General features: G+C 45.1%; 2 protein-coding genes across 5 annotated transcripts in view; both read right to left on the bottom strand.

Annotated features, from left to right (window-relative positions):
• The window catches only part of SYT16 (synaptotagmin 16), a 121267-nt gene extending 120778 nt beyond the window's left edge, over positions 1–489 (bottom strand). The window contains exon 1 of one of the 4 annotated variants that reach the window (XM_081969202.1): positions 199–489. Coding sequence is in view for 3 of the 4 variants with exons in the window: in XM_081969203.1 (XP_081825329.1) it covers positions 199–211 (13 nt within the window). In the remaining variant the exon portion in view is untranslated. The remainder of the gene's footprint in view (positions 1–198) is intronic. The other 3 variants (XM_081969203.1, XM_081969204.1, XM_081969205.1) reach the window with 3 other exon arrangements.
• Positions 490–4205: 3716 nt separating this feature from the next.
• On the bottom strand, positions 4206–24945 carry SNAPC1 (small nuclear RNA activating complex polypeptide 1). The gene is made up of 10 exons (XM_081945629.1): positions 24668–24945; positions 22670–22829; positions 19948–20088; positions 19164–19271; positions 18377–18535; positions 17789–17857; positions 17381–17443; positions 15568–15712; positions 7482–7583; positions 4206–5850 (listed from the first exon to the last, which is right to left on the bottom strand). Exons 1-10 carry the CDS (start codon positions 24793–24795, stop codon positions 5816–5818), a joined length of 1110 nt encoding a protein of 369 aa, XP_081801755.1. The 5' UTR covers positions 24796–24945; the 3' UTR covers positions 4206–5815.
• Positions 24946–25047: the final 102 nt, after the last annotated feature.

Below are 25047 nucleotides of genomic sequence, written 5' to 3'. Positions count from 1 at the left end.
TTGTAAAGGTCTCCCAACTGAGAGAAGTATGGCAAAAATGCAGAATGGATAGCAAAACCCGGGGAGGGAGACTGGCAGACACACAGCTTCCACCAAGCAAAGGAAGCAGAGATCAAGACACACACACACCAAGCGCAGAGTGGAAAATCCCCGCAGAGAATCCCGCGTTCTGCGAAAGCCCGCAAGAAGGGCACTTACTATCGGTCGCCATCGCTGCTGCAGCGGTTTGAAGAGACGCACTTTTCCAACCGAGGACTTGCGGAGGGGCGGTGACAATCGCTTCTCAGCCACCTGCTTTCCCACCTCGCCGCCGCCGCCGCCGCTTTCCCATTAATCGGGAAGGGGTCGCATCCTTTAATCCTTTACTTCCCTCCCTTCCCTCCAGGAAAAGAGGAGGAGGAGGAGGGGAGGGAGCGGATTTTACGCACGCGCTCGCCGGGGTTCGGTACCTCGGCAGGCGCGTGCCGGAGGGGCGGCCTGCGAGACGCCGAGCTTCTGCAGGAGACTCGGCACGTGCTCCAGAGTCCCTCCCCCTCCCTCCGGCTCAAAGATCCGGGTGGAATCGGAAGGCTGGAAGGTACCGACGCCCCTCTTTAGTGGCTGTTGCTGATCTTCCGTCTCGCGGTCATTGGAAAGGTTTCCTGGAATGCTTGCATTGAATGCGCTAAGTAAAAATGAAAATCCTATAGAAAATCGACCCATATAGGGAAACAAATTGCTTGGATCGATTTATATTATCAGCCACACAAAAAAAATAACGTTTCCTATTCAAACCCCCCCACCCTTCAGTCCTGTCCAGTTTAGAGACTTCCCTGGACAGGATTTTCAGAAGTGGTTTGCCATTGCTTCCTTCCCAGGGCTGAGAGAAAGTGACTGGCCCAACCTCACTCAGCTGGCTTCATGCCTAAACAGACTGGACTAGAGCGCGGTCTCCTGATTTCTAGCCTGATGCCTTAACCACTGCACCAAACGGGCTCCACATTTTCTTTAAAATGGTGCAAAACTGATCACATACAAAATGATTAGCTTCATTATTATCAACAAGTTTTGAAACAAGCAAGAACATTGCCTTGATTCTGGATAGGGGAAGGGGCATGTTTCTTCTCCAACTCCCAACCTGTTAAATGGTGCTTTCCTTCAACCACATAAATATCCTATAAAGTATATTAAAAATATTTTTCTTGGTAGACAGCTTTTAAGCCAGTATCCCAATTAATAGGAATGTGAATAGCATCCTCAATCCTTCTCACTTTCAAGGTGGTTGGGACCGGCTCCAGTAATGGCATAAGATCATAAATCCTGGGAATTCTGGATTTCTGGTCCAGAGAATGTCAGGTTGGGGAAACTGGTCCAGAGAATGTCAGGTTGGGGAAGCTGACAAAAAGGAAACTATATGCTGAACAAAACACATTCTATGCTGCAGAGCTGTGCTTTCCACAGAGAAATAGAGCCAGATTAGTTTACATCTCTTCTTGCAAAAGGAAGGTGGCAATATTAGGTTTATGGCCTCCCTATGATATTTGACTTACTCCTAGGCAACAAACATGTTCACATTAATTTCTCACTTACCAGAATTGCTTTTTTTTAAAAAAAAACAAGCATTGAATCCAGTAGCTGGGACTGTCAAAAGCAGGTAGCTGTTTTTTTTATTATTGAAATGTGTATGCCACTGAAACAAACTTCCAGCAGTTTAAAAGATAAAAATGCAATAGAACGTCCATAGTAATAAAAAGAAAAACAAACTCAATAAAATGTCTGTCATTGTGGGGGGAAAAGATTACTTCACAACACAAAGACGAAAAAACAAAGGTGAAAACTATAGTTCAAATTAGAAGTGCAGTAGTGGCCATTCATATCTCAAAGGCACTCTTTAGAACAGCTCAATTGCCACCAGCTTCTGAATGGTCATAATTCTGGAATCCCAAAAAAGCAGAGATTCAAAAGTTACTCTTTCTGGTCTCCTTTCACCCAACTGGCAGTTGTACTGCTTCAAGGTTGCAAGAATACACACATAGACTCAGAAGCAGACGGAAATGTAATTTAAATGTCTGGCAGAGAATGCTTGCCTGAAAAAATGCCGATAAAGTCCAAGAGTCACAGAAAGCCAATCAAGTAGACGGTAGGTCCAAGAATCATAAACCATTATTCTGAATTGTTGTTTCCAAGAGACTGAAGGCAGCTGGCTGCAATTACTCAGGCCTCATCCTTTGCTTAGAAAGAAGCCTCATTGACTGGCATTGCTCTGCTGACTGCTGCAAGCATCCAGACTTGGCAGATTGTGCTTAAGCAGCCAACGGCTCCAGCTGATCAGAAAATGCCTGTGATTGCTCAGCCTCCTCAGATGAATCATGACTTGAAGATTCCCAAGTCTGATAATCTACAGTCTCAGCTGGAGCAACATTGCCAGTGTCCGAATCAGAATCCTGGCCCATGACAGCAGTGGTTTCTCCTGCAAGCCATCCTCAGACATCTTAACTCTGATTAGATTGGATAGTCTTTGCAGGTACCTTGATGCCAACCCAGCTTTAAAAGCTAAAAATATCATTTTTAATTGCAGCTGGAAGCATATTGATAAGGCTTCCTTCCACATAAGCCTTTGTCTTAAGATAATAGCAATTAGCAACAAACAGGCATTTTACGCTAACTGCAGTTTCTGAGTGGTCTTTAAAAAAGACTGCGCACATAGAGCATATCGTGGTGATAAAGGAATGAATCATGTAACCAGTTTGTGGTTAACTATGACACAGTACATAAATCTGGATGGAGCCGTCCAGATTTATTAGGTATTCAGTAGCTGCATGCTCAAAGTCAGAATTGTTAAGAATTCTGATTTAGCATTTTCTGTAAAGGTAGCTTTTTCAATTAGTAGCCTTTTCAATCAGTTGTTGTTAGTTGCAAAGTCATGTCCGACCCATTGCGACCCCATGGACAACATTCCTCCAGGCCTTCCTGTCCTCTACCATCCTCTGGAGTCCATTGAATTTCACGCCTCCTGCTTCAGTGACTCCATCCAGCCACCTCATTCTCTGTCGCCTATAAAGTATATTTAAAATACTTTTCTCATTTGGTAGCCAAAGTATTTAAGTTTCATCTTCAGGATCTGGTCTTCTAAAGAGCAGTCAGGGTTGACCTCTTCTAGGATTGACCACTTTGATAACCTTGTGGTCCAAGGGACTTGTAGGAGTCTTCTCCAGCCCCATAGGTCAAAGGCCTCAATTTTTTGGCGCTCAGCCTTTCTTATGGTCCAACTTTCACAGCCATACATAGCAACTGGAAAAACCATAGTCTTGCCTGGTACGCCAGTTGCGCCCCTTCCTGGATCGGGATGTTCTATGCACAGTCACTCATGCCCTCGTCCTTTCTCGCCTGGACTACTGCAATGCTCTCTACACGGGGCTGCCCTTGAAGAGCACCCGGAGGCTTCAGCTGGTCCAGAATGCGGCCGCGCGGGTTGTCATGGGGTACCTAGGTGCTCCCATGTTACATCCCTTTTAGGCGGCCTGCACTGGTTGCCAGTTGTTTTCCGGGTGCGATTCAAGGTATTAATTATGACCTTTAAAGCGCTCCATGGCTTAGGCCCAGGGTACCTGCGAGACCACCTACTGCCACCAGTAGCCTCCCACCGTCCAGTACGATCCCAGAGCTGGCCTCCTCAGGGTGCCGTCGGCCAAGCAGTGTCGGCTGGTGACCCCCAGGGGGAGAGCCTTCTCTGTGGGAGCGCCTTCCCTCTGGAATGAGCTGCCCCCAGAGCTCCGCATAATCCCTGACCTCTGGTCCTTCCGACGCACCCTAAAAAGTTGGCTTTTCCAGCAAGCCGGCCTGGCCTGTTAATGTTAATTTTAATTTATTTTAAATGTATTGTTTCTTTTTTTAAAAATCGGTTTGGTCTTTTTGGAAATGGGTTTAATCTTTTTTTTAACTTTTGTGATGTGTGTTTTTAATGTTGTACGCCGCCTGAGTCCTTTTGGAGAAGGGCGGCATATAAATCCAAATAAACCTAAACCTAAACTTTTGTTGGCAGGGCAGTAATCCATGAAGGGGTTTCAATCAGTAGGATTGCCAATTAGTAGAACTGAACTTTCATGGGCTATTATTCAACAGTTCTGTAGCAGACTTCTTTACCCACCTCCTCAGCTTGAGATCTGCAGCAACATGAGCAGATCTTCAAATGTGAATTTAAAAGATTTCCTGTGCAGTACAACTCATTAAAAATATACTAAAGATTTTATTGTTCAATTATTTAGGGCATTAATATGAGCTGAAATGCTATGTTTCCCAGTTAAATAAAGACTTTAACACAAGACAATTTATAAGTAAATCAAAGGACTATGTGTCAGAGAGAGACTGTCCCAGTCAGAAGGAGGGTATCAAACGGGATCAGTCTGGAATCGTTACCAAGATACAAGAAGGCAAAGTCTGACACCATCACCATCCCACTTAAATGCCATTGAACCTTACGTAGTCTTTCCCAGGGGCAAACTACCAGACTGGGAAGATTGCTCTGAAATAGGCATAGAACAATAAACTAGCAATTTGAATTCTTCACCTGTGGATAGAGATGGGAAGGCCTAAAAAATGGAAAAATTGGGGGGGAGGGAGAGATGAATTTTCCCCATTTTTTCCCAAAGCTGTTGCTTGGTTTTCCTATCTCTACCTGTGGGTCTGGTCATCAGGCAAATTTGGAATAGGAGAACTTTTGCTATAAGATTTTGAAAATAATGAAACAAATATTCCAACAATCCTACAATGAAATAAAGACTAAGGTGATTAGTAGCAAAAGGAAAGACTACAAAATTTGTTTAAGGTTTAAAACAAATGTTTCAACATTAAAAAAAAAACATTTATGGATTTTTTTCGCTGGCATTAAGACTGAATGAAATGTTAATGATTTATGGATTTGCACATGCATAAGGGATGGGTTATGGGAAGAAGAGATGCTTGCATGTAACCTTATGGGAGTGAAGAATTATTACATTTGCTTTTACAGGCTGTGATGAAGATCTGAAATGGCTTCTTTAAATGGTTTTCTTATTTCTTCCTTTTTCTTTGCACTTTTATTCTTTATTAATTTTTAATTTCTGAGTTTAGTTTGCATTGTCTTTTGCTGCTGTTATCAAAACAATATTGAAACAAGCAGGACAAAACTATGATTTCTTTCAACTTCTTATAATACATCACATTTCAGCCTGCCTGTAAATTTCAACTCTTAGTTTAAGCTAGGAAACATCTGGTTTTCTAACTTCTCCTTTGTGAAAAATTTAGACTCACATAAGGATCTTTCAGTCTAGTTCAGTCTAGTCATAGTGCATTCCCCAAAGTTTTGCAAGAAAAAAAGCAGAGCTGAAGTCCATAACCTTCAACAGTGCAAAAATGTTAAATCTTCTGATTCTTCAGAATGTTGTTTTGTTCTAGGTTCTTCTAACAATAACTTACAATTACAAATAAACCAATGGAAGGAGGAGTAATATAGGTACATAAAAAGCTAAAACGTACATATGCACTGCTTTTACAAATCTGTTACTGTCCAGTACAAGTGTTTCTTCTTTCATGTAATTAACGTGGCTAAAGACTTTTTAAAAATGAAACTAACTTTTACCAAAATCTATTTTAAATATGAATAAAGAATCCATTATAATCTTCTATGAAGTAAATCATTATGTAATTACATAATGTCTTTTCTGTTTCTGTGCCTTCTTAACAAGTGTCAAGTTCACAACATAGCACTGGGTCACTCAGATTGCCTCATCCCTGGCTGGAAAACATGGTTCATTCAGACAGATGTTTCATCTATCACCGTTTCCCTTAAGATGCACCATTAATGAGCCTTTTTCCTCTTGGTAGGTATGAAATCTGAAAATAGAAGAAACAAGACCATAGCTTATAGCTATGAACAAAAAGAACTCTATATTCAAATCCTATTTTCTTAACAGTTTTTTGGTTTAAATTGGCCAATAACAACTATTTTCAATCAACATAAAATACCGTATTTTCCGGTGTATAAGATGACTTTTTAACCCCAAAAAATTATTTCAAAAATCGTGGATCGTCTTATACGCTGGGTATAAGAAAGGCCATACCAAAAAACCAAAACAAAAGAAAAAGCAACGCCGGCAAGCAAAAAGCCGTGCCGCCACCAGCACAGACGCCGGCCTTTCAATCAATAACCTCGGCGCTCCTCTCGTGGGCATGTGGATGGATAAGCGCTGGGATGGCTTAGTAAGGTCTGGTTGGCGGTCTGGAGAGGAAAGCGCTGAGCTCAAACTACAAAAGCCCAGCAGCACGAAGGCCTTCAGCCGGCTCACGGGTGCCTGAAATTAGGAGGTCGTCTTATGCGCCCAGTCGCCTTATACGGCGGAATATACGGTACTGATTTTCTCAATACATTTCACATGCATTAGTAAATTTAATGTTAGATATTTCATGTGCTTAGGGAGAAAATGACCAAATGATTACTTATATACCTTATTCTGAATCAATGCATCAAAAATAACCTGGGCACCCTAACAATTCTGTAAACAACTGTATTCAGAAGTATAAGGTTTGGGTTCCTTGAAATAAAAGAAAAAATAGACTCCAAAGGAGGGAGGGAGGTTTGCTAACTGTTTACATCAGGGATCCTCAAACTTTTTAAATGGGGGGCCAATTCACAGTCCCTCAGACTGTTGGGGCCGGACCGGCTGGGGGTGTGTGGCTAGGTAGTCATGTGACTAGATGGTTGTGACTGGGTGGGCATGGTCAATTTAGCAGTCCATTTTGCCAATTTAGCAAATACACACGAATTAAACATTAATTTGTTTTGCTCCTGGGGTGAGTTTCCCTGTTTTTCCAGTTTTGGGCAAAGACCATTCTTGCTGCCCTAATAATATGTATTGTTAAGTAAATCACACACCCTTGTTATATTTATTATTTATAATTCCCCAAAGAAATAGTTCCGGTGTGAATTCTATTTCCTCTTCGGTTATCTCTTATCAGCCACTTTTGGATTTCCTGCCAATATTCTTTTGTTTTTTGCCATGACCACCACATGTGGTAGTACATGCCTAATTCATGGTCACGTTTCCAACAATTTGGTGCTGGGTTTCTAAATGGGAGATGGCTTCCAGGACAATGGCGGTCTGCCTTTGAGCTCCGCGCGGACCGCGGGGCTCTTTTGAAAACAGGGATGCCGCCCGACCCCCTTTACCTGTAACATCCCTAAGATCAATTGATGCCTTGCGGGTCCATCATATACTCGAGGGCAGACCTGATCCTACTGCGGGAGTCCCCCCTCTCACAAGTATGGCCCTCTGCCCTTTCGAGGGCCCACCTTGATGAGGGATTTATTAATCCAGAGAGGTGGACGAAGCATAGCCTCAGGGGGTTTTTATGATTTAAGTGGTACTTAAGTAGGATTACTCATATATCTGTTTGTGTCGGAGATAGCTAAGAAGGATTTTTCCTTTTCGGTCAGAACTATTGTGCAGAAGTGTACTACAATATACCTTCATCACTTGAGTGATCATTTCCTTCTTCATCATCACCATCTCCAATCACAGGCATATTCAGTCTCTCAATATTTTCCTGTGCTGTCAGTAGTAAAGTTCCTGCAAAACAAACAAAATTAAAGAGAGATTTTCATTTCAGCTTTACTGAAATTAGATTATATCTTTGATAGCCAATCTTATAGGATACCCTTACATTGGAACAAGCAGCCTCTGAGGGATTTGGAACCCTAATTCATCTTTCCAAATTTCCAAAACCTGCATCAAATGGTTAGGGTGTAATCAAGCAAGGGTGCTTGAAATTTTTGTTCCTTTTGAAAGATAATACTTATCTACGTTTTTTTTAAACTTCAGTTAGCAACTCTATGCAACTACAAAAGCAACAACTATTGTAATAATGTCAACATGCAGGATCGCATCCTGCCCCATACATCCCTACGACCAATTCGCTCACACAGAGAGGGACTTCTCCGGGTGCCGTCCGCCAAACAGTGTCGGGGGGCGACACCCAGGAGCAGAGCCTTCTCTGTGATGGGCCCAGCCCTGTGGAATGACCTCCCCCGTGACATCAGGATTATTTCCGATCTCCGCTCCTTCCGTGTACAGTTGAAGACCCACCTCTTTCAATTATCTGGCCTGGCTCAACCGTAATTTTTCATATTCCTCCTGACTGTCTTTTTTAAATTTTACATTTTTATTGTATATTGGGTTTTTATTATTGGGGTATGTTAATGGTTTTAATTGTCTAAATGTTGTAATCTATTACCTCCTCCGTGCATGTATGTCTTTGTATATATGTATGTTTATATATGTCCTAGTGTACGCCGCCCCGAGTCCTGCCTGGAAAGGGAGCGGCTAATAAATTCAAATTTATTATTATTATTATTATTAACATACAATAACAATTACAGATTACTACAATTAATTGTAAAAACAGTTGTAATGTTTCTAAGAGCTCTATAACACACAAATCTGAAAGGCCTTCTGGAATAGACAACTTTCACAAGCAGGATAATAATAATAATAATAATAATAATAATAATAATAATAATAATAATAATAATAATAATAATAATAATAATAATAATAATAATAATAATTTTATTTGATTAGCCGCACCCCTCTCCCGAAGGACTCGGGGCGGCGTACAATCAAGCAGATAAAAAATACACATAAGACAAACATATATACAAAAACAGAGACATATACATATGTGCATGGAGGAGGATGGACTTAAGTGAAAGACAGTTAAAAAACGCAATTTAAAATCCCCTAATAAAATTACCAAATTAAAAACCCATCAGGAGCGTTACTAAGTTATGGTCGAGCCAGGCCAGCTATTTGGAAAAGGTGGGTCTTGAGCTTGACACGGAAGGAGCGGAGGTCAGTAGTAGTCCTAATATCCGGGGGGAGGTCATTCCACAGGGCTGGGCCCGCCACAGAGAAGGCTCTGCTCCTAGGCGCCGCCCCATGGCACTGTCTGGTAGACGGCACCTGGAGAAGTCCCTCTCTGTGCGAGCGGATGGGTCGTAGGGATGTATGGGGCAGAATACGATCCCGCAGGTAACTAGGTCCTGAGCCATGGAGCGCTTTAAAGATCGTAATCAAAACCTTGAAACGCACTCGATAGACCACAGGGAGCCAGTGCAGCTCGCGCAGGAGAGGTGTCACATGGGAGTACTTGGTACTCCCCATAATCACCCGCGCGGCCGCATTCTGGACCAACTGCAGTCTCCGAGTGCATTTCAAGGGGAGCCCCATGTAGAGAGCGTTACAGTAGTCCAGGCGAGACGTCACCAGCGCATGGGTGACTGTGCGTAAGGCGTCCCGGTCCAATAGGGGGCGCAATTGGCGCACCAGGCGAACCTGGTGGAACGCCCCCCTGGCCACGGCTGTCACATGTTCATCCATGGACAGCCTGGCATCCAGGAGGACGCCCAAATTGCGCGCCCGCTCCACGGGGGCAAGTTGAATGCCCCCAATGGCCAGAGATGGAATTATCTGGTTGAACCGGGGGGCCGGAACCCACAGCCACTCCGTCTTGGAAGGGTTGAGCCTGAGTCGGTTGTCATCCATCCAGACCCGTACGGCTTCCACACACCGGGACATCACTTCGACGGCCTCGTTGGGGTGGTTCGGGGTGGAAATGTACAGCTGAGTATCATCAGCGTACAGATGATATCCCACCCCGAAACCACGGATGATCTCACCCAGCGGCTTCATGTATGTGTTGAACAGGAGCGGCGAGAGGACCGACCCCTGTGGCACCCAAGTAAGGGGGCTTAGGGTCGACCTCTGCCCCCCTGCCAACACACGTTGCGTCCGGCCGGAGAGGTAGGAGCCGAACCACCGCAAAACGGTGCCCCGGACCCCCAACCCCTCCAGTCGGTGCAACAGGATACCATGGTCGATGGTATCAAAAGCCGCCGAGAGGTCTAATAGGACCAGGATAGAGGAGCAACCCCTATCTCTGGCCCTCCAGAGATCGTCTACCAACGCGACCAAGGCCGTCTCAGTGCTGTGCCCAGGGCGAAAGCCGGACTGGCACGGGTCTAGATAATCATTCTCCTCCAGATGTCGTGGGAACTGAGAAGCCACCACACTCTCTACAACCTTCGCCAAAAAGGGGAGGTTGGAGACAGGACGATAATTGGCCAGCTCCGTAGGGTCCAGGGAAGGCTTCTTGAGCAAGGGTCTCACCACCGCCTCTTTCAAGGCGGCCGGGAGAGACCCCTCACCCAACGAAGCGTTCACTAGGCCCAGGAGCCAGTCGCGTGTAACCTCCCAGGAAGCCAGTACAAGCCAGGAGGGACACGGGTCCAGCAAACATGTGGTAGGTCGCAGTCGTCCACGCAATCTGTCCAAATCCTCGATGGCAACCAAGTCAAACTCCTCCCAAAAAGGTTTCTCAAGACTCGCCACTGGCGTCTCGACTGGGCCACTGAAGGGGACCCAATCCTTCCGGATTTGAGCGACTTTATCCAGCAGGTATTTCCCAAACTCCTCTGCTCTACCCTGTAGAGGGGCCTCCCGCGGCCTCTGAAACAGAAGGGAGCGGGACACCCGAAACAGGGCGGCAGGGCGGTTCTCTGCGGATGCAATGAGAGCGGCGCAGTATCGACGTTTAGCCGTTCTCAATGCCACTAGGTACGTCCTTAAATGGGCTCGTACCTGTGCTCGGTCCAATTCGGATCGGGAGGATCTCCAACGACTCTCTAGGCATCTCTTGCGGCGCTTCATCACCCTTAGCTCCTCGGTGAACCAAGGAGCCAGGGTGGATCGTTGCCGCCGGAGAGGCCGCAAAGGCGCCACCCGGTTCAAGGCCCCGGTAGTCGCATTATTCCACGCGGCCACCAGGTCCTCTACCCGAGGGCGGGTCAGGGCTGCAGGAGGTGGCCCAAGCTCCGTCTGGAACCTATCTGGTTCCATTAAGCGCCTGGGGCGGAACCATCTAGTGTTTTCCGGTTCCGCCTCCCCGCAGCGAGGGGTAGCACCAGGGAAGTCAAGTCGGAGGAGTGAGTGATCTGACCATGATAGAGGAGTGATGGTTAAATTCACTCCTCCCAGATCACTCAACCACTGGCGAGAGACAAAAACGAGGTCCAAGGTGTGACCTCCCTCGTGTGTTGGGCCCTGAATCATTTGAGTCAGGTCCATGGCTGTCATGGAAGCCATGAACTCCCGAACCCCCTCTGAAGCTTCTCCCACTGACGGCAGGTTAAAGTCCCCCATTACTAAAAGTTTGGGGGTCTCAACCGCCACCGATGAGATTAGCTCGAGGAGCTCAGGCAGGGTCGCTGATGTATGGCGGGGAGCCAGGTATACTATCAGCAGGCCCAACTGCCTCCCAGGGCCCCATTTCACAACAAGGGATTCACAACCGGATGTCTGTGGCACAGTGGACTCCCTCGGCTCTAAGTCCTCCCGGATAATCACTGCTACCCCACCGCCCCTTCCCCGGGCCCGGGGCTGGTGAAATGCTTGGTAACCTGGTGGGCACATCTCCACGAGGGGTAACCCTCCCTCGTGGCCCAACCAGGTTTCCGTTATTCCCGCGAGGTCCGGCTCCCCCTCCAAAATTAGATCATGAATGAGGGGGGCCTTATTGATAACGGACCTCGCATTGCATAACAGCAGCCTCAGGCCCTGGGCCTGCAAATCCTGACCACCTAGAACGCGGGGGTTGGTACAAGCGACCGGGTGTAACCAGCACCCACGGTCTCCCAACCGACTGCGAGTTGTTAATCTGTCCTCATATCTGCCCCTCCCTACGACCGTTGGAATCAAGGAGCCCTGTATAGGAATGGTATCCTCTCCCCCCTCCTCCTCTCTGCTCCTTCTGCTCAAGACCCCACCTGGTGACCTGGCTTCGTCATCGCTCCTGATCTGACCCACCCACCCCCCAACCCCTGAACCCCTAAAAAAAAAAAATTTAAAAAACATTTGACTAAAAACCCCCTGAGTCTCCGCTTCCTCCACCTCTCGGGATTAATGAATCCGTCATCAAGGTGGGCCCTTGAAAGGGCGGAGGGCCACACCTGCGAGAGGGGGGACTCCCGCAGCAGGAGCAAATCTGACCTCGAGTGTATACTGGGGGGAGCTGCAGCAAGGGCCAGGGTGCTATAGATGTTAATTAAGTCAGCAAGCCAGGTTCCACATCAGATGGTAAGTCAGTACGTGGATAATAGGTAGATGGTGGATAGATGGCAAATAGGTGGAAAGTAGATGGTACATGGTGGAGGCCAATAGGCAATCTGTGGTGTGGGTGGGCAGGCAGTCTAAGTAGATATTTGTAGATAAATTTTTGACAGCCATCCATTTACAGAACTTGTTTTTCTAATAGATCCTCATTGCTGTAAACTTCTACAAAAACATGCAGACTGTGCCTTTAGTTAACTTTTGAAGATCAGCAGTTGAGTCAGAATGATTATTTTGGGTTATCTCATAACATATATGTTCCATCTTTGCATTCAAAAATACATAAATGATAGACATAAAGGTTCCCCTCGCACATACCGTATTTTTCGGAGTATAAGATGCACTGGAGAATAAGATGCACCAAGATTTTGAAGGGGTAATTTATTTTAAAGGTTTTGCCCTCCCCGGTCCCCAGGAGCATTCTGCACTCTGGCTTTTTGGGGGCAGGGCAAAAATGTGGCACATGGGGGCTCAATCTTCCTAAAGGGTAGGATCTGTCATGCAGCAAAGAGATAAGGTAGCTGGGCGCAATAGCAGCAATAGCATTAAGCAGATCCGGAGAGATTTGGGGGGGGGGGTGGAGAATGCTAGATTGGGAAGTTAAAAACCTAGAATGGGACACAATCACGCTTGATTCAAAGGCTTTGGCTCCTGAGATTGGTGCGCTGCCACCTGGAAATGCTATTACCGCGATCTCTGCTGCCTGGAACCGCCCGAGAAGGGGCAGATAAAGTGGGCGCTGCAGAGATCGTGGTACCAGTGTTTTGGATGGCAGCGCACCGATCTCAGGAGCCAAAGCCATTTCAGGTTTTTAACTTCCCAATCGAGCGTTCTGAGAAATCTAGCATCTTTGAGGCACCTTTCGTTTGCAGGAGGAGGAGAAGGAGGGCAACTTAAAGCAGTACATCCTTAAACCAAAGCCTCTGAGTAACTGGAAAAGAAAGGCGTGTTTTTTGGGCGGCAGTTTTCGGCAGGTTCCAAGCGCGGCTTTCTTTCCCAGTTACTCAGAGGCTTTGGTATACTCCGCCCTCGCCCTCCTTCTCCTGCAAGCGAAAGGTGCCTCAGAGATTTGGCGGGCAGCTCAGGGGAGACAATGGCCACAATGACTTCACTCCCCAGCAATGTGAGGAGCCACAGCCACCACCGCCTAAGCCCTCCCAGGAGCACAACCGAGTGGGAGCTCTGAAAGCGAAACCTCTCTCCTTTCCAGCCATCACTATATCTGCAGCGCCCGCTTCGCCTACCTCTTTTTCAGATGACCCAGGTGGCTACATTCGGAGTATAAGATGCACCCAGATTTTCACCCTCTTTTTTGGAGTAAAAAGGTGCATCTTATACTCCGAAAAATACGGTGTATATACTAGTGGTTCCCAACTCTAAGGGGTGGTGCTCATCTCTGTTTCAAAGCCGAAGAACTAGCACTGTCCAAAGACATCTCCGTGGTCATGTGGCCAGCATGATTAAATGCCGAAGGCGCACAGAACGCTATTACATTCCCACCAAAGGTGGTCCCTATTTTTCTACTTGCATTTTTACATGCTTTTGAACTGCTAAATTGGCAGAAGCTGGAACAAGTAACAGGAGCTTACTCCGTTACGCGGCGCTAGGGATACAAACCACTGAACTGCCGATCTGATCGGCAAGTTCAGTGTCTTAGCCACTGAGCCACCCTGTTGAAATGATTGGCATACCAGCATGCAAATATCCATAATTTCCTTCTCATATGCCCAGAACAATAATCTAAAACCCCATGGCAAAAATATTGTGATATTGAGTTTGCACAACACACTAGCTGGCTTGGCTTACTGTGTCACCTGAACCCATATCATAGATTAACTGTAGTTACAAAGGATCACAATTCATATCTATAAATTGTTGTTGAGTAGTTTATATAGATTCAATATATCCTCTAAACCTGGATTAATAGCTTAACCAGCCATTACTTCCCCAAAAAAATAACAGAAGAAAATTTTCCCCTAACAAAGAGCACCCTTATAATACTTTATAGGCTGCAATAAAACTATGTACAGGGAGTCTTTGACTTACAACGGATTGCTAGTGACTGTTCACCACAATGAACCCCTCAATCCCAATGGATCCCTCAATCCCAATGGACCCCTCAAAGGGGACTTACGATCCATTTTCAAAATTCTGATGTCAACCTCTCCTGTTGTCATGTGACCACATTTTGGATACTCGGCAACCAATCTGCATTTACAGTCATTTGCCGCACTCTGCAGTAACAGAACAGTTTTGCCAGAAACTGGCATTTACTATCCATTTCTGGCAACAACAAAAAACCCAAACCCATGGGGAAAAAATCACTTAACAGCAGCTACAAAAACGGTCATAAAAGGGATCTGGTCACACAGTCACCCACTTTATAACCATCATGCCTTACAACCATAATTGCCAGGCTCAATTATAGTCCTAACTCGGGACTACCCAATTTCCTAAGAGACAATTTGAGAATTGTGGCTAGAACAAAATACAATTGTGAAGTTGTCAGATAATAAACTTTGAAGATCTACAGCAAACTGTCAAACTGGATTTCTTCAAGGGCTGGATCAGCACTGTAGTTCTCCTCCACTGGCCAGCCAGAGGGGAAGACAGGACGGACGCCTCCTGCAGCATCCTGCTAGCAAAATTGGGGCATGGGAGGACTACAGCCTGGACTGCCTACTGCAGCACTGCCAGCCAAAACGGGATGTGTTTTGGCTGGCAGGGTGCTGCAGGAAGCCGTACAGGCCAAAAACGGGGCACAGGGGAATGTGCCTGGTTTTGCTAGCAGAGGCATTGCAGGCTGGTCTTTTGCTATTTCCAGGCCGGCCCCACGGGTCAGATTTAAATATCCCATGGGCCGGATCCAGCCTGCAGGCCTTGAGTTTGACACCCCTATTTGTTACAGAACCTACTCATATATTTGAATGTTAGAACCTGATTACTTGAAGGACTTTTTCCCTCTGTATTGTCCGAAGCGTAAATTGAATTAAATTCTTCCCATATCATAATTGCAAAATCCTTCCCACTAGACAGGAGACTGTTACAATGATTTACAGATGAACTAATTATCTTTCGTCAGACCTTTGCATCAGTTATGAGACTGTTATGAAATAACATACAAACACACACACATACACAAAACTACAGGCAGATTATTTTATCAGACAAGGAAGGACATTCATGAGTAATACATTTAAAAGTGGCAAGCACAATGCAAGGCTATTTTTATTGATTTATCACCCACCTTTATTATCAAACATTTACATCTCTTGTGTTATGGTACATCATTCACAACACACACAATGCACACTGATTAGAGGGCCTATACAACAGGGGCATTGTAAAAACAGCAATTTCCCCAGATTAATCCTACTATGCTAATTACCTCTCTTTTCCAGATGTTCTGACTTCTTTGCTGTTGGTAAACATTTCCTGACACTTCTTTTCCTAGGCAATCTGGTTTTCCCACAATTTGATCCCAATCCAGAAGATTCCAGCTTAACTTGGCGATGTCGCCTGGACTTTGAAGCCTAAATAGATTTTCAGCCAGGGAAAGTGCAAAAAAAAAATATCCAAGCAATGAATACACAATAATATTGCTCTGAAAAACAAAGATGATGATCCAATGGATTTATCATAAGGTATTTAATTCTGCCACTGTATTTGTAAACTGATCATATTGCCGTGTTCATCAAGAGCATCTTTACAACATAAATTAAATCCAAAACTAAGACAAATGGCATAGGTAGGTTTAAAAGTGCACCAATGGAGAAAAAATACATTCTATTAACTATTAGGCTCTACTATCTGCAATTGGCGATACAAGCTTGAATATTGTTACGGTACTGCTTCCAAGATAGATTGGGGGGGGGGGGATGCAATTTTAAAAAGGAAACTTCTACCCAACCCACTAGAGCGGACAGGCAGGGGATTCTATGGATCGCCTTTACTAAGGAGGTTCATGTAACAGGACCAAGAAGAAGGGCCTTCTCCATGTTGGCTCCCTCCAGCCCATCATCCCATGGAAATAGGATTGGTTCCCACTGACAAGGCCCTAAAGACTTTGGCAATGGGCCCGGACCCCAGAGTGGGATGGAACCCACCAAATGGCTTATTTGACTGACTGTTGTTGGGGGGGGGTATACTTTTGCTATTTGTATGTTGGATTTTCATCTTTATGATAGTTATTGATAGTGAATTGGGCAGCTATATAAATTTCTTAAATAAAATCATGGAATGAGGTGGTTTGCTGCCTCTTCTCTCCATGGCTACAGACAGTCTTCAACATACAACTATAATTGAACCTGGAATTACAGTTGTAAGTCATGGCAATCATTAAGTCAGGATTAAGCTGTTAAAAAATTGCAATTTGCCAACTTTATCTTTACATACCAAGAAAGCATGTTAAGGCTTACATTCAATGTTATCTAAGCAGATTTCTACTTATCAGCAGGACATCTTGTTTAGCACTAATTTAATTTGTCTGTTTCAAATGGCTTTTCTTACAGACACACTGAAACGAAGTTCAGCACTTATGTTCAGATAATTATGGCCTTTAAGAGAGTCAGTGTGGTGTAGTGGTTAAAAGCATAAAGTTAGAAAGTGGGACACCATGTATTCTAGTTCTGTCTTAGGCACAAAAGACAACCTTAGGCCAGTCACTTTCTCTTAGCTATAGGAAGAAAGCAATGGCAAACCACTTCCAAAAACCTTGTGAAGAAAACTACAGGGATTCGTCTAGGGCTGTGATGGAGAACCTATAGCATGTGTGCCCAATGTGGCACACGGAGCCATTTTGCCTGGCACATGCGGCATCAGCCATTCCTCTTCCGGGTTTCTGGCAAGCATGCGCATATCACTGGCCTTTTTGCGTGCGGCAGTGCCAGAACCCGGAAGAGCTGGTCTTCCATTTTCGGGTGTGAGCATGCGGCCGGCAGCTGAACGGCACATGCGCATGCATGGCAATTACCAGAAGACTTGCCGGAAACTGGAAGTACGTTTTTCAGGACACACATGCTCCCTGGGCAACTTTTCTTCCTGATTGTGGCCCAGACGCACATGTACGCACACAAAAGCTCCTTTTTTGGTCTAGGGGGTCTCTGGGAGTTTTTGCTCTAGGAAGTCACTCTGCCATCACTGGTCTAGGGAGTCACTGGGAGTCACTGGCACAGAAAAAACTCCAGCCTTTACATACTTACCTGAGCAACTGCAGAATATGATCTGGATTTGATTTCAGCTAATGTTTGAGCTCTGCCAGATGCCTGAAAAGAGAAAATTGCCAATACAGTTTGCACCACCTTTTTTTTACTTCTTGGCTTCTAATGTTTTAACAATTTTCCATATCATGCACAAAAAAACTTGAAATATGCTAGAAATGTATCAATTTTTTGTAAATAAATTACTGTTTCAAATACCTACTGAGCTTTGAGGACAATAAGAATAGTTACCCAGGGATAATCCATCCCCACCCCCTGGCCTCTTCTTGGTTCTGTACTACAGAGCTGAATTAGAAATGACTGCAAGGGACTTTTACAGTAAATTATATCCTATTAGGAATTCCTATAAATAAATTAAATATTCCACCATGATGATGATGATTTCCTTACATCAGACTCTTGGGAACAACCTTCTTTTCTGTTCCTTATTTCATCATCTACAGTAGATAAAGGGGATTCCTGAAAAAATACAGATATTATTTAGATCCCAGACTACATTAGATACACATTGGATTTGTACAGTTAAATCATTATACAGATGAAAGGTTACTTTCCTCTCCCAGAAATATCACAAGAGGACCCATGCATGTGCATAGAAAGCTGGTGAACTGCTACTCCATTTAAATGGTAAACTAGTTCCAACATCATCCATTAGGAATTTCGTGCCTCAAAAAGCAAGATTATGTCTGCCTCTGTCAACATGTCTTTGCAACATGTCTTTAAATATTAAGAGTTTTGAGTTGCCTCCATCTCAAAATCCTTCAAAAAGATCTCAAAGACAGATTTTTTTCCCACAGGGCTATTGAAGCTTAATAGTTCATAAAAAGGTTATAAAAATAAATAGCTTATATAAAGTGATCGGATTGATGCTGGAATTTTGTTCTTACATTGATTATTATTTTTCTGATACTATGTAGTAAAATTCATTAGTTTATAGCACTTATACACCAATTTATAAAGAAAAATGTAATTATATACCATTTTCTTTTTCTGCCACTGTTGATAATCCAGAATGATATCTTGGAACTTGGCTGCGAAATCATCTTTAATCAAACTGATAGCCTTATCTGGCTGACTTTGATCCATAGAGATCAGACATTTCATTTTTTTGTAGTGCTCATGAATATTTTTTGTTTCCTTATAAGAGAAGACGATAAAAAACAAAAAATTTTAATATCCCCATCAGTAAAAATTGAGATTGTTGTCATATTTTTCTGTACATCCTGCTCTTAATGTTTCATCCAAAAAGAAAACATGATCAGTTCTGCATTCATATTAGGAATATATGCTGGTAAAACTAAGTTAAAAGATTTGGATCTGTGTCAGATCATAGAATTGTTAGGAAAAAAAACTTGCTAACCAGAAGGTGCAAGTTATGAATATGCCTTTAGAAATTAAAAGAGATCGTAGTATCATTTTATATAAAACTTAACAGAGATATCCTTTGTTTCTATGTTTTTTAACTTTTCAAAGGAATTCCTGGGGGAGATCAGATGGAGTTGGAGATCTCTCAAAATTCAGTTGTACTTCTTCTTCGGGTACTATGTGAAAATGGCCTGGCCTGGATTATAGCAAACAACTTGAGGTTCAAGCACCAAATATAATACATACAAAGTATGGATTAGATTCACAGAAAGATATTTGGATTATAAGGGTTTTTTTAGTGTTATATCTATTTCTCTGTAAAATTGTTTATGGATAACATTGTTACAGTGTATAGGGCATAAGACAAAAATAACCATGTTGCAAAAGGTGTTAAGTATACCTCCAAGAAATTTTCATGGCAAAGCATGGCAACACGATCAGTAGGATCTCTGAATTCTCTCTTCATCTCAGTATTTGCATGCATGTTCTTTTTAGTTCTAAATGAAAGCTAAGAAAGAGACGGTCACATCAGAATCAAAACAATAGGAAAAGCATGTATCTGAATCACCCAACACACATGAAATGTCAGGCCTTGTTAATGCCACAATAGCAGTAACTCTGAACAAATTCCAGTATCAACCAAAGAACTTCTTAATGAGGGGGGCACCAAGTGGAGCCACATTTTTCAAAATAACATCCATACTCTGTTACACATAATCCAAAGAACCATAGCAGATCAGAATTACTGCAGATCCCACCAGGTCCAATCAGGTCAAATTTTGCAGCAAATAGCTGAAGATTATGGGAAAAGCCAATCATTGTAGAAACAATAAGCATTCTAAACCAAGTTGTCAGCTCAATCTTTCTAATGTGCCGTATTTTTCGCTCCATAAGACGCACTTGACTGTAAAACGGTTTAGAGGAGGAAAACAAGAAAAAAAAATATCAGGCGGAGCCTAAGAGGACCACAGATAGGTGTCCCATTATGTGCCAACTCTGCCTACTGACTCCTACACTGCGGAAAAGAGACAGGCAATGACAAAGACAGAAGATTCAGCACTGTAAAAGGACCCCGCCTCCATGGGCCGGCCTTTGTTAGCAAAATGATAAGACGACCACCCATTCAGCCAGAAAATAGAGACGGTACAATGAGTACTTCTGTTAATATGGTTTTAATAACTCACAAATTTGGGCATTGCTGTGAAATAGAATGCTTTGTCCATCTGAAGTTTCCTGAAGATATATGCTGCATCATAGTGCTGGGCATCTAAAAGTTCCTGCTTGAATTTACTGACTTCAGCCCAATCTTTAAGTGCAACCCTAATCTGAAATACAAAACAAACAAAAATGTCATCAAAAAAGTCAGCAACACACTCTGCAGTGTGAAGTAATTAAACAACCTATGTGGCTAATGAAATAGATATTACAAAGGATGTCAGCACAGTCAGATACCTACAGTAAATCACTAGCTCTAACTGAAGCAACAATCTGGAGTGCTTTAATTTATTCAGAATGCATGGAGTGGGGGTTTACATGGTCTTCTTACAATTAATTCCCAGAATATTTAACAGTAGGAGATAGAAAAATTATTTCTAGACTTCATTGTTATATGATAGATAGCAGGTTAAAAGAGAAAAGAAAATACCTCCTTTGAGTTTGACTCCTGATGTCATTTTCTTGGCAACAATACAGAAGTAATTTGCAGTGCCTTGTTATGGATTTTTTTTTAAAAAACCTCACTAGCCCCGTGATGGCGAACCTATGGCACGCGTGCCACAAGTGGCACACGGAGCCATTTGTCAGGGCACGCGAGGCGTTGCCCTGTCAGCTGAATTCACCTTTTTAAAAGCTATTTTTCGCCTTCCCCAGGCTCCAGAGGCTTTATAGGAGCCTGGGGAGGGCGAAAAGAGCCTCGCCCGGCCCCCGGAGGCCCTCCGGAGGCTTCAGGGAATGTCCGGAGGCTTCCCTGAAGCCTTCGGAACACTTAAAACCACCCTCCGAGCAACCCGGAAGTGACTTCCAGGTTGCTCGGATGGTCGTTTTAAGCGCTCTGAAGGCTTCAGGGAAGCCTCCGGACGTTCCCTGAAGCCTCCGGGGGGGCGGGGGAGGCTCTTTTCGCCCTCCCCAGGCTCCTATAAAGCCTCTGGAGCCTGGGGAAGGCGAAAGGGGGGGGACGGGGAAAGCGAAGGGGGCTTTGTTGTCCTCCTTCTCCTTCTCCTCCTTTCCCCCTCCGGCTCGAACGCGGCGCTGGGGCCCGGCAGGCAGCGAACGAGTCGGAGCCTGCCGACTGGAGGAAGAGGGTGAGAGGCGGGTCCTGTGAACGGCGGCAGCAGCGGCGGCAATAGTCGCAACTCGGCGGCGGGCCGCCCTGGCTGGGAGACAAAGGAGGGGAAAGGTGGTAGGCAGCCGAGTTGCGACTATTGCCGCCGCTGCTGCCGCCGTTCACACGACCCGCCTCTCACCCTCTTCCTCCAGTCGGCAGGCTCTGACTGCCGGGCCCCGGCGCCACGTTCGAGCCGGAGGGGGAAAGGAGGAGAAGGAGAAGGAGAAGAACAAAGCCCCCTTCGCTTTCCCCGTCCCCCCCCCTTTCGCTTTAATCCTTGCGATGGCGCGGCTAGAGGAGGAGGAGGAGGAGGCGAGGGCGGTGCGGCCGAGGCCTGACGGACTTCCCTTCGGCCGAGCCCATCTTAGCGGCGGTGGCGGCGGCAGCGATGTGAAGGCCGGGCTCTGGTAAGCGCGCAGAGGCTGGGCGGAGCGGCGCAAGGACGGCGAGCCTGAGGCGCCGCGCGGCGGAGGCGATCCAGGCCCGGGCGATGGTGATGCACGTCTCGTGCCTGTTCAGGGACTGTCCCGAAGTCACTTCCGGGTTGCTCGGAGGGTGGTTTTAAGTGTTCTGAAGGCTTCAGGGAAGCCTCCGGACATTCCCTGAAGCCTCCGGGGGGGCGGGGGAGGCTCTTTTCACCCTCCCCAGGCTCCTATAAAGCCTCTGGAGCCTGGGGAGGGTGAAAAAATCATGCAAAAATGGGCGCGTTATGCGCGCATGCGCACTGGGGGCGCTGGGGGCGCGTTGCATTATGGGTGCGGCATGCCCGCACACGATCCCCCCCGCGCTCCCCCCACTTGTGGCATGCGAGCCAAAAAAGGTTCGCCATCGCTGCACTAGCCTATGGCCAGGGATTTGCTGGTGGTTTCCATCCCAGTAATCTAAAGTATCTGAATACTTTTTTAAATTGAGATAGTTTGTATGTACACATTTCTACATCCTGCTTTTTAAGTTTATCCAATGTTTCATGTATATTGCCACTCTTCAACACAGTTCTGTAAAGAAACCCATTTTTAGCCCTATATGAGACAGCTGTGAGGCAAAAAAATCAGAGCATGCTATTCACTAGGTCAGCCTCCACACTCATACCTTTTATATTAAATAAAATTTCAACTCCCCAAGACTAAAGAACAGGGGTGTCAAACTTGACTTGATTGAGGGCCACATCACGCTTGTGTTTGACCTCGGGTGGGGGGGCATGGCCAGGGTAGGCGTGGCCAGCTCAACCTTACTCGTGTGATCAAATGCCACTTTTGCTAGCAGTTTGTTTTGCTAGCACTGTTCCAGCAAAAACAGAGTTCATGAGGGCCGTGCACGAGCCTCCTGGGCTCCTGTTTTCGGCTGTGACAGCCTCCTGCAGCCTCTACCAGTGAAAACGGAGCTCAGCCCTTCCGGGCAGTGTTTTCACTGGCAGAGGCACTGTGGGTCAGTACTTCACTGTTTCCAGGGTGGCCCCGCAGGCCAGATCTAAGCACCCCATGGGCCAGATCCAGCCCGCGGACCTTGAGTTTGACACCCCTCCTAAGAATATCAATTACAATGCAAGATTACTGGACAATGAATTAAAAGCAGTTTAAGTTTACCTTTTGTTTTGGTTGACACAGTTGTGTGTTGTACAAACCATAGAGAAGATAAAGAGCACCAACTCGGATCTGGAAAGTGTAAGGAGGCAAAAAGTAGGGCCATACCAGGGCTAAAGCTTCTTTAGTGAATTTGATTTGCTCTGGAGTCCTTATTTTACCACTAGACAAAAGATCAACACAAAAATAAAAAATACAATATATGTCAACCTCAACCAAATTGTAAGGTCTAAGTTCCAGAAAAATATAATTATCAACTACCTACATCAAGAAGAAAAGATTGAAATATGCCATTTGCATATCAAATCTGCAGAAGTTCTGCTATAAACGTTATTCACTCGTTTATTGCATTAACACCTGGAACATTTATAGAATAAGAAGTAGAACAAATTACATTTCTCTATATAACATGCTTGGCATTGATAATTACTTTATTTGAGCTTAAGAATTATTTAAAGCAGGAATACACTTTTCAAGAACTATTGGGGGTTTTTTTTCCTGCAGTTGTAACTATCACCTAAGGGAGGTGGTGACTCACTAAGGGACGTGGTGGCTCAGTGGCTAAAACGCTGAGCTTGTCAATCAGAAAGGTCGGCAGTTCAGCAGTTTGAATCCCTAGCGCTGCGTAACGGAGTGAGCTTGTTACTTGTCTCAGCTTCTGCCAACCTAGCAGTGTAAAAATGCAAGTAGAAAAATAGGGACCACTTTGGTGGGAAGGTAACAGCGCTCTGTGCACCTACTATCTAAATAATAAAGTGTCTATGGAAATTCTCAGTCATCCAGGTCATGGTTGTCCCAAAGGTGCTTTTTTCAATAGGCAACTGGACTTTCTGATTTTTCTTGGAAGACATTTTCCTTCTTATCCAAGAAGCTTCCTCAGCTCTAAATAATTGAATGGTAACAATTTAAGAGTATTATATAAATATAGTTGTATTCGATAAAGGTGCAGACAGAGGGTTAAACTGCCAGAATGCCAAGCCAACATCTTTCATATGGATGTAGCACCTGCCAAAAAGGCCAACCCAGTTTTAGGCTGCATAAACAGAGGGATAGAATAGTTTGACTCCCTCTTCTTTGTGGCAGCCCCTGAGATATTGGAACACTGCTATCATGTCTCCCCTAGTCCTTCTTTTCATTAAACTAGATGTATCCAGTTCCTGCAACCGTTCTCCATATGTTTTAGTCTCCAGTCCCCTAATCATCTTTGTTGCTCCTGAGTCTCTACATCTTTTTTACATCATGCCAACTAAAACTGAATGCAGTACTCCAAGTGTGGCCTTACCAAGGCATTATAAAGTGGCATTAACACTTCACGTGATGTTGATTCTCCAAAGCACCTGAGGGTAGGACAAGCCGCAATGGGTGGAAACTAATCAAGGAGAGAAGCAACTTAGAACTGAGGAGAAATTTCCTGACAGTTAGAACAATTAATCAGTGGAACAGCTTGCCTCCAGAAGTTGTGAATGCCCCAACACTGGAAGTCTTTAAGAAGATGTTGGATAGCCATTTGTGTGAAGTGGTGTAAGGCTTCCTGCCTAAGCAGGGGGTTGGACTAGAAGATCTCCAAGGCCCTTCCCAACTCTGCTATTCTAGTCTACTCTATTCTATATCTGGAAGTTCTCCAAGTTGCAATTCCAATGCATCTAAATGGGGAAGGCTGCTCCAAAAACATCATCTTTTCCATCCTGTCTTTTCTCATCCCTAACTACAGTGACTAGGGAATGTGCAACTAAAACGTTAGGAAAGCACCATATAAAAAAGTGCAGGAAGATTGCACTGTTTCCCTTATCTCTGATTCACTATTTAAAGGCGGGGAGGGGAAGTGAAAAAGTGCGGGGGGGAGGAGGCAGGGGAAATCCAACCGTGCTCCAAATAAACTTTTCACAAGTCTTGGCGTGCAGGCTCAGCACTCACAGGTGGGAAAGCCCCTCCGCCACTCTCGCTCTCTCTCTCCTGGGACGAGGGACTTGAAACCACACAGCAACAGGAAAAGGGACTCACTAAAAAATGGTGTCGAAACGGTTCTGCCTCCAAAGCAAGGCGAAATCTTCGAAGCGGACACTCTCGGCTTGCTGGAACCGAGTCAGCATCGCCTCACAGTCCGTCCTCAGCCCGGGCCAGCCGTTCATAGTGCACGACCATCCGCCGTGCGGGAGAGCCCGCGGACGACACCACCGACCCTCCGCCTCGGAGGGAGTTGACTGCGCACGCGCACACGGCGAACAAATACGCCTGCCGTAACTCGTTCTCCGGCCAAGGAAGGAAAACTTCGAATCTACTTAAACGCCGACTCTCAACAAGGCGGCCTTCGAAAGAGTTAATCCAATCAGGGGGCGGAGGAAAAGAATCAAACCAATCCGGGTTAACTTTGGGTTCTTCGC

Source organism: Natrix helvetica (genome assembly GCF_964273705.1).
Source record: "Natrix helvetica genome assembly, chromosome: 1".
Lineage (NCBI taxonomy): Eukaryota > Metazoa > Chordata > Lepidosauria > Squamata > Natricidae > Natrix > Natrix helvetica.
This window is presented reverse-complemented; position numbering and strand designations above follow the sequence as displayed.

Coding starts and splice junctions, on each gene's coding strand:
- SNAPC1 (XM_081945629.1), bottom strand. CDS start 24,795: ATGAACGGCTGGCCCGGGCTGAGGACGGACTGTGAGGCGATGCTGACT. Junction 17,444..17,788: donor GTTGTTCCCAAGAGTCTGAT/GTAAGGAAATCA, acceptor TTCTCTTTTCAG/GCATCTGGCAGAGCTCAAAC. Junction 7,584..15,567: donor AGAACATCTGGAAAAGAGAG/GTAATTAGCATA, acceptor TTTGTTTTGCAG/GAACTTTACTACTGACAGCA.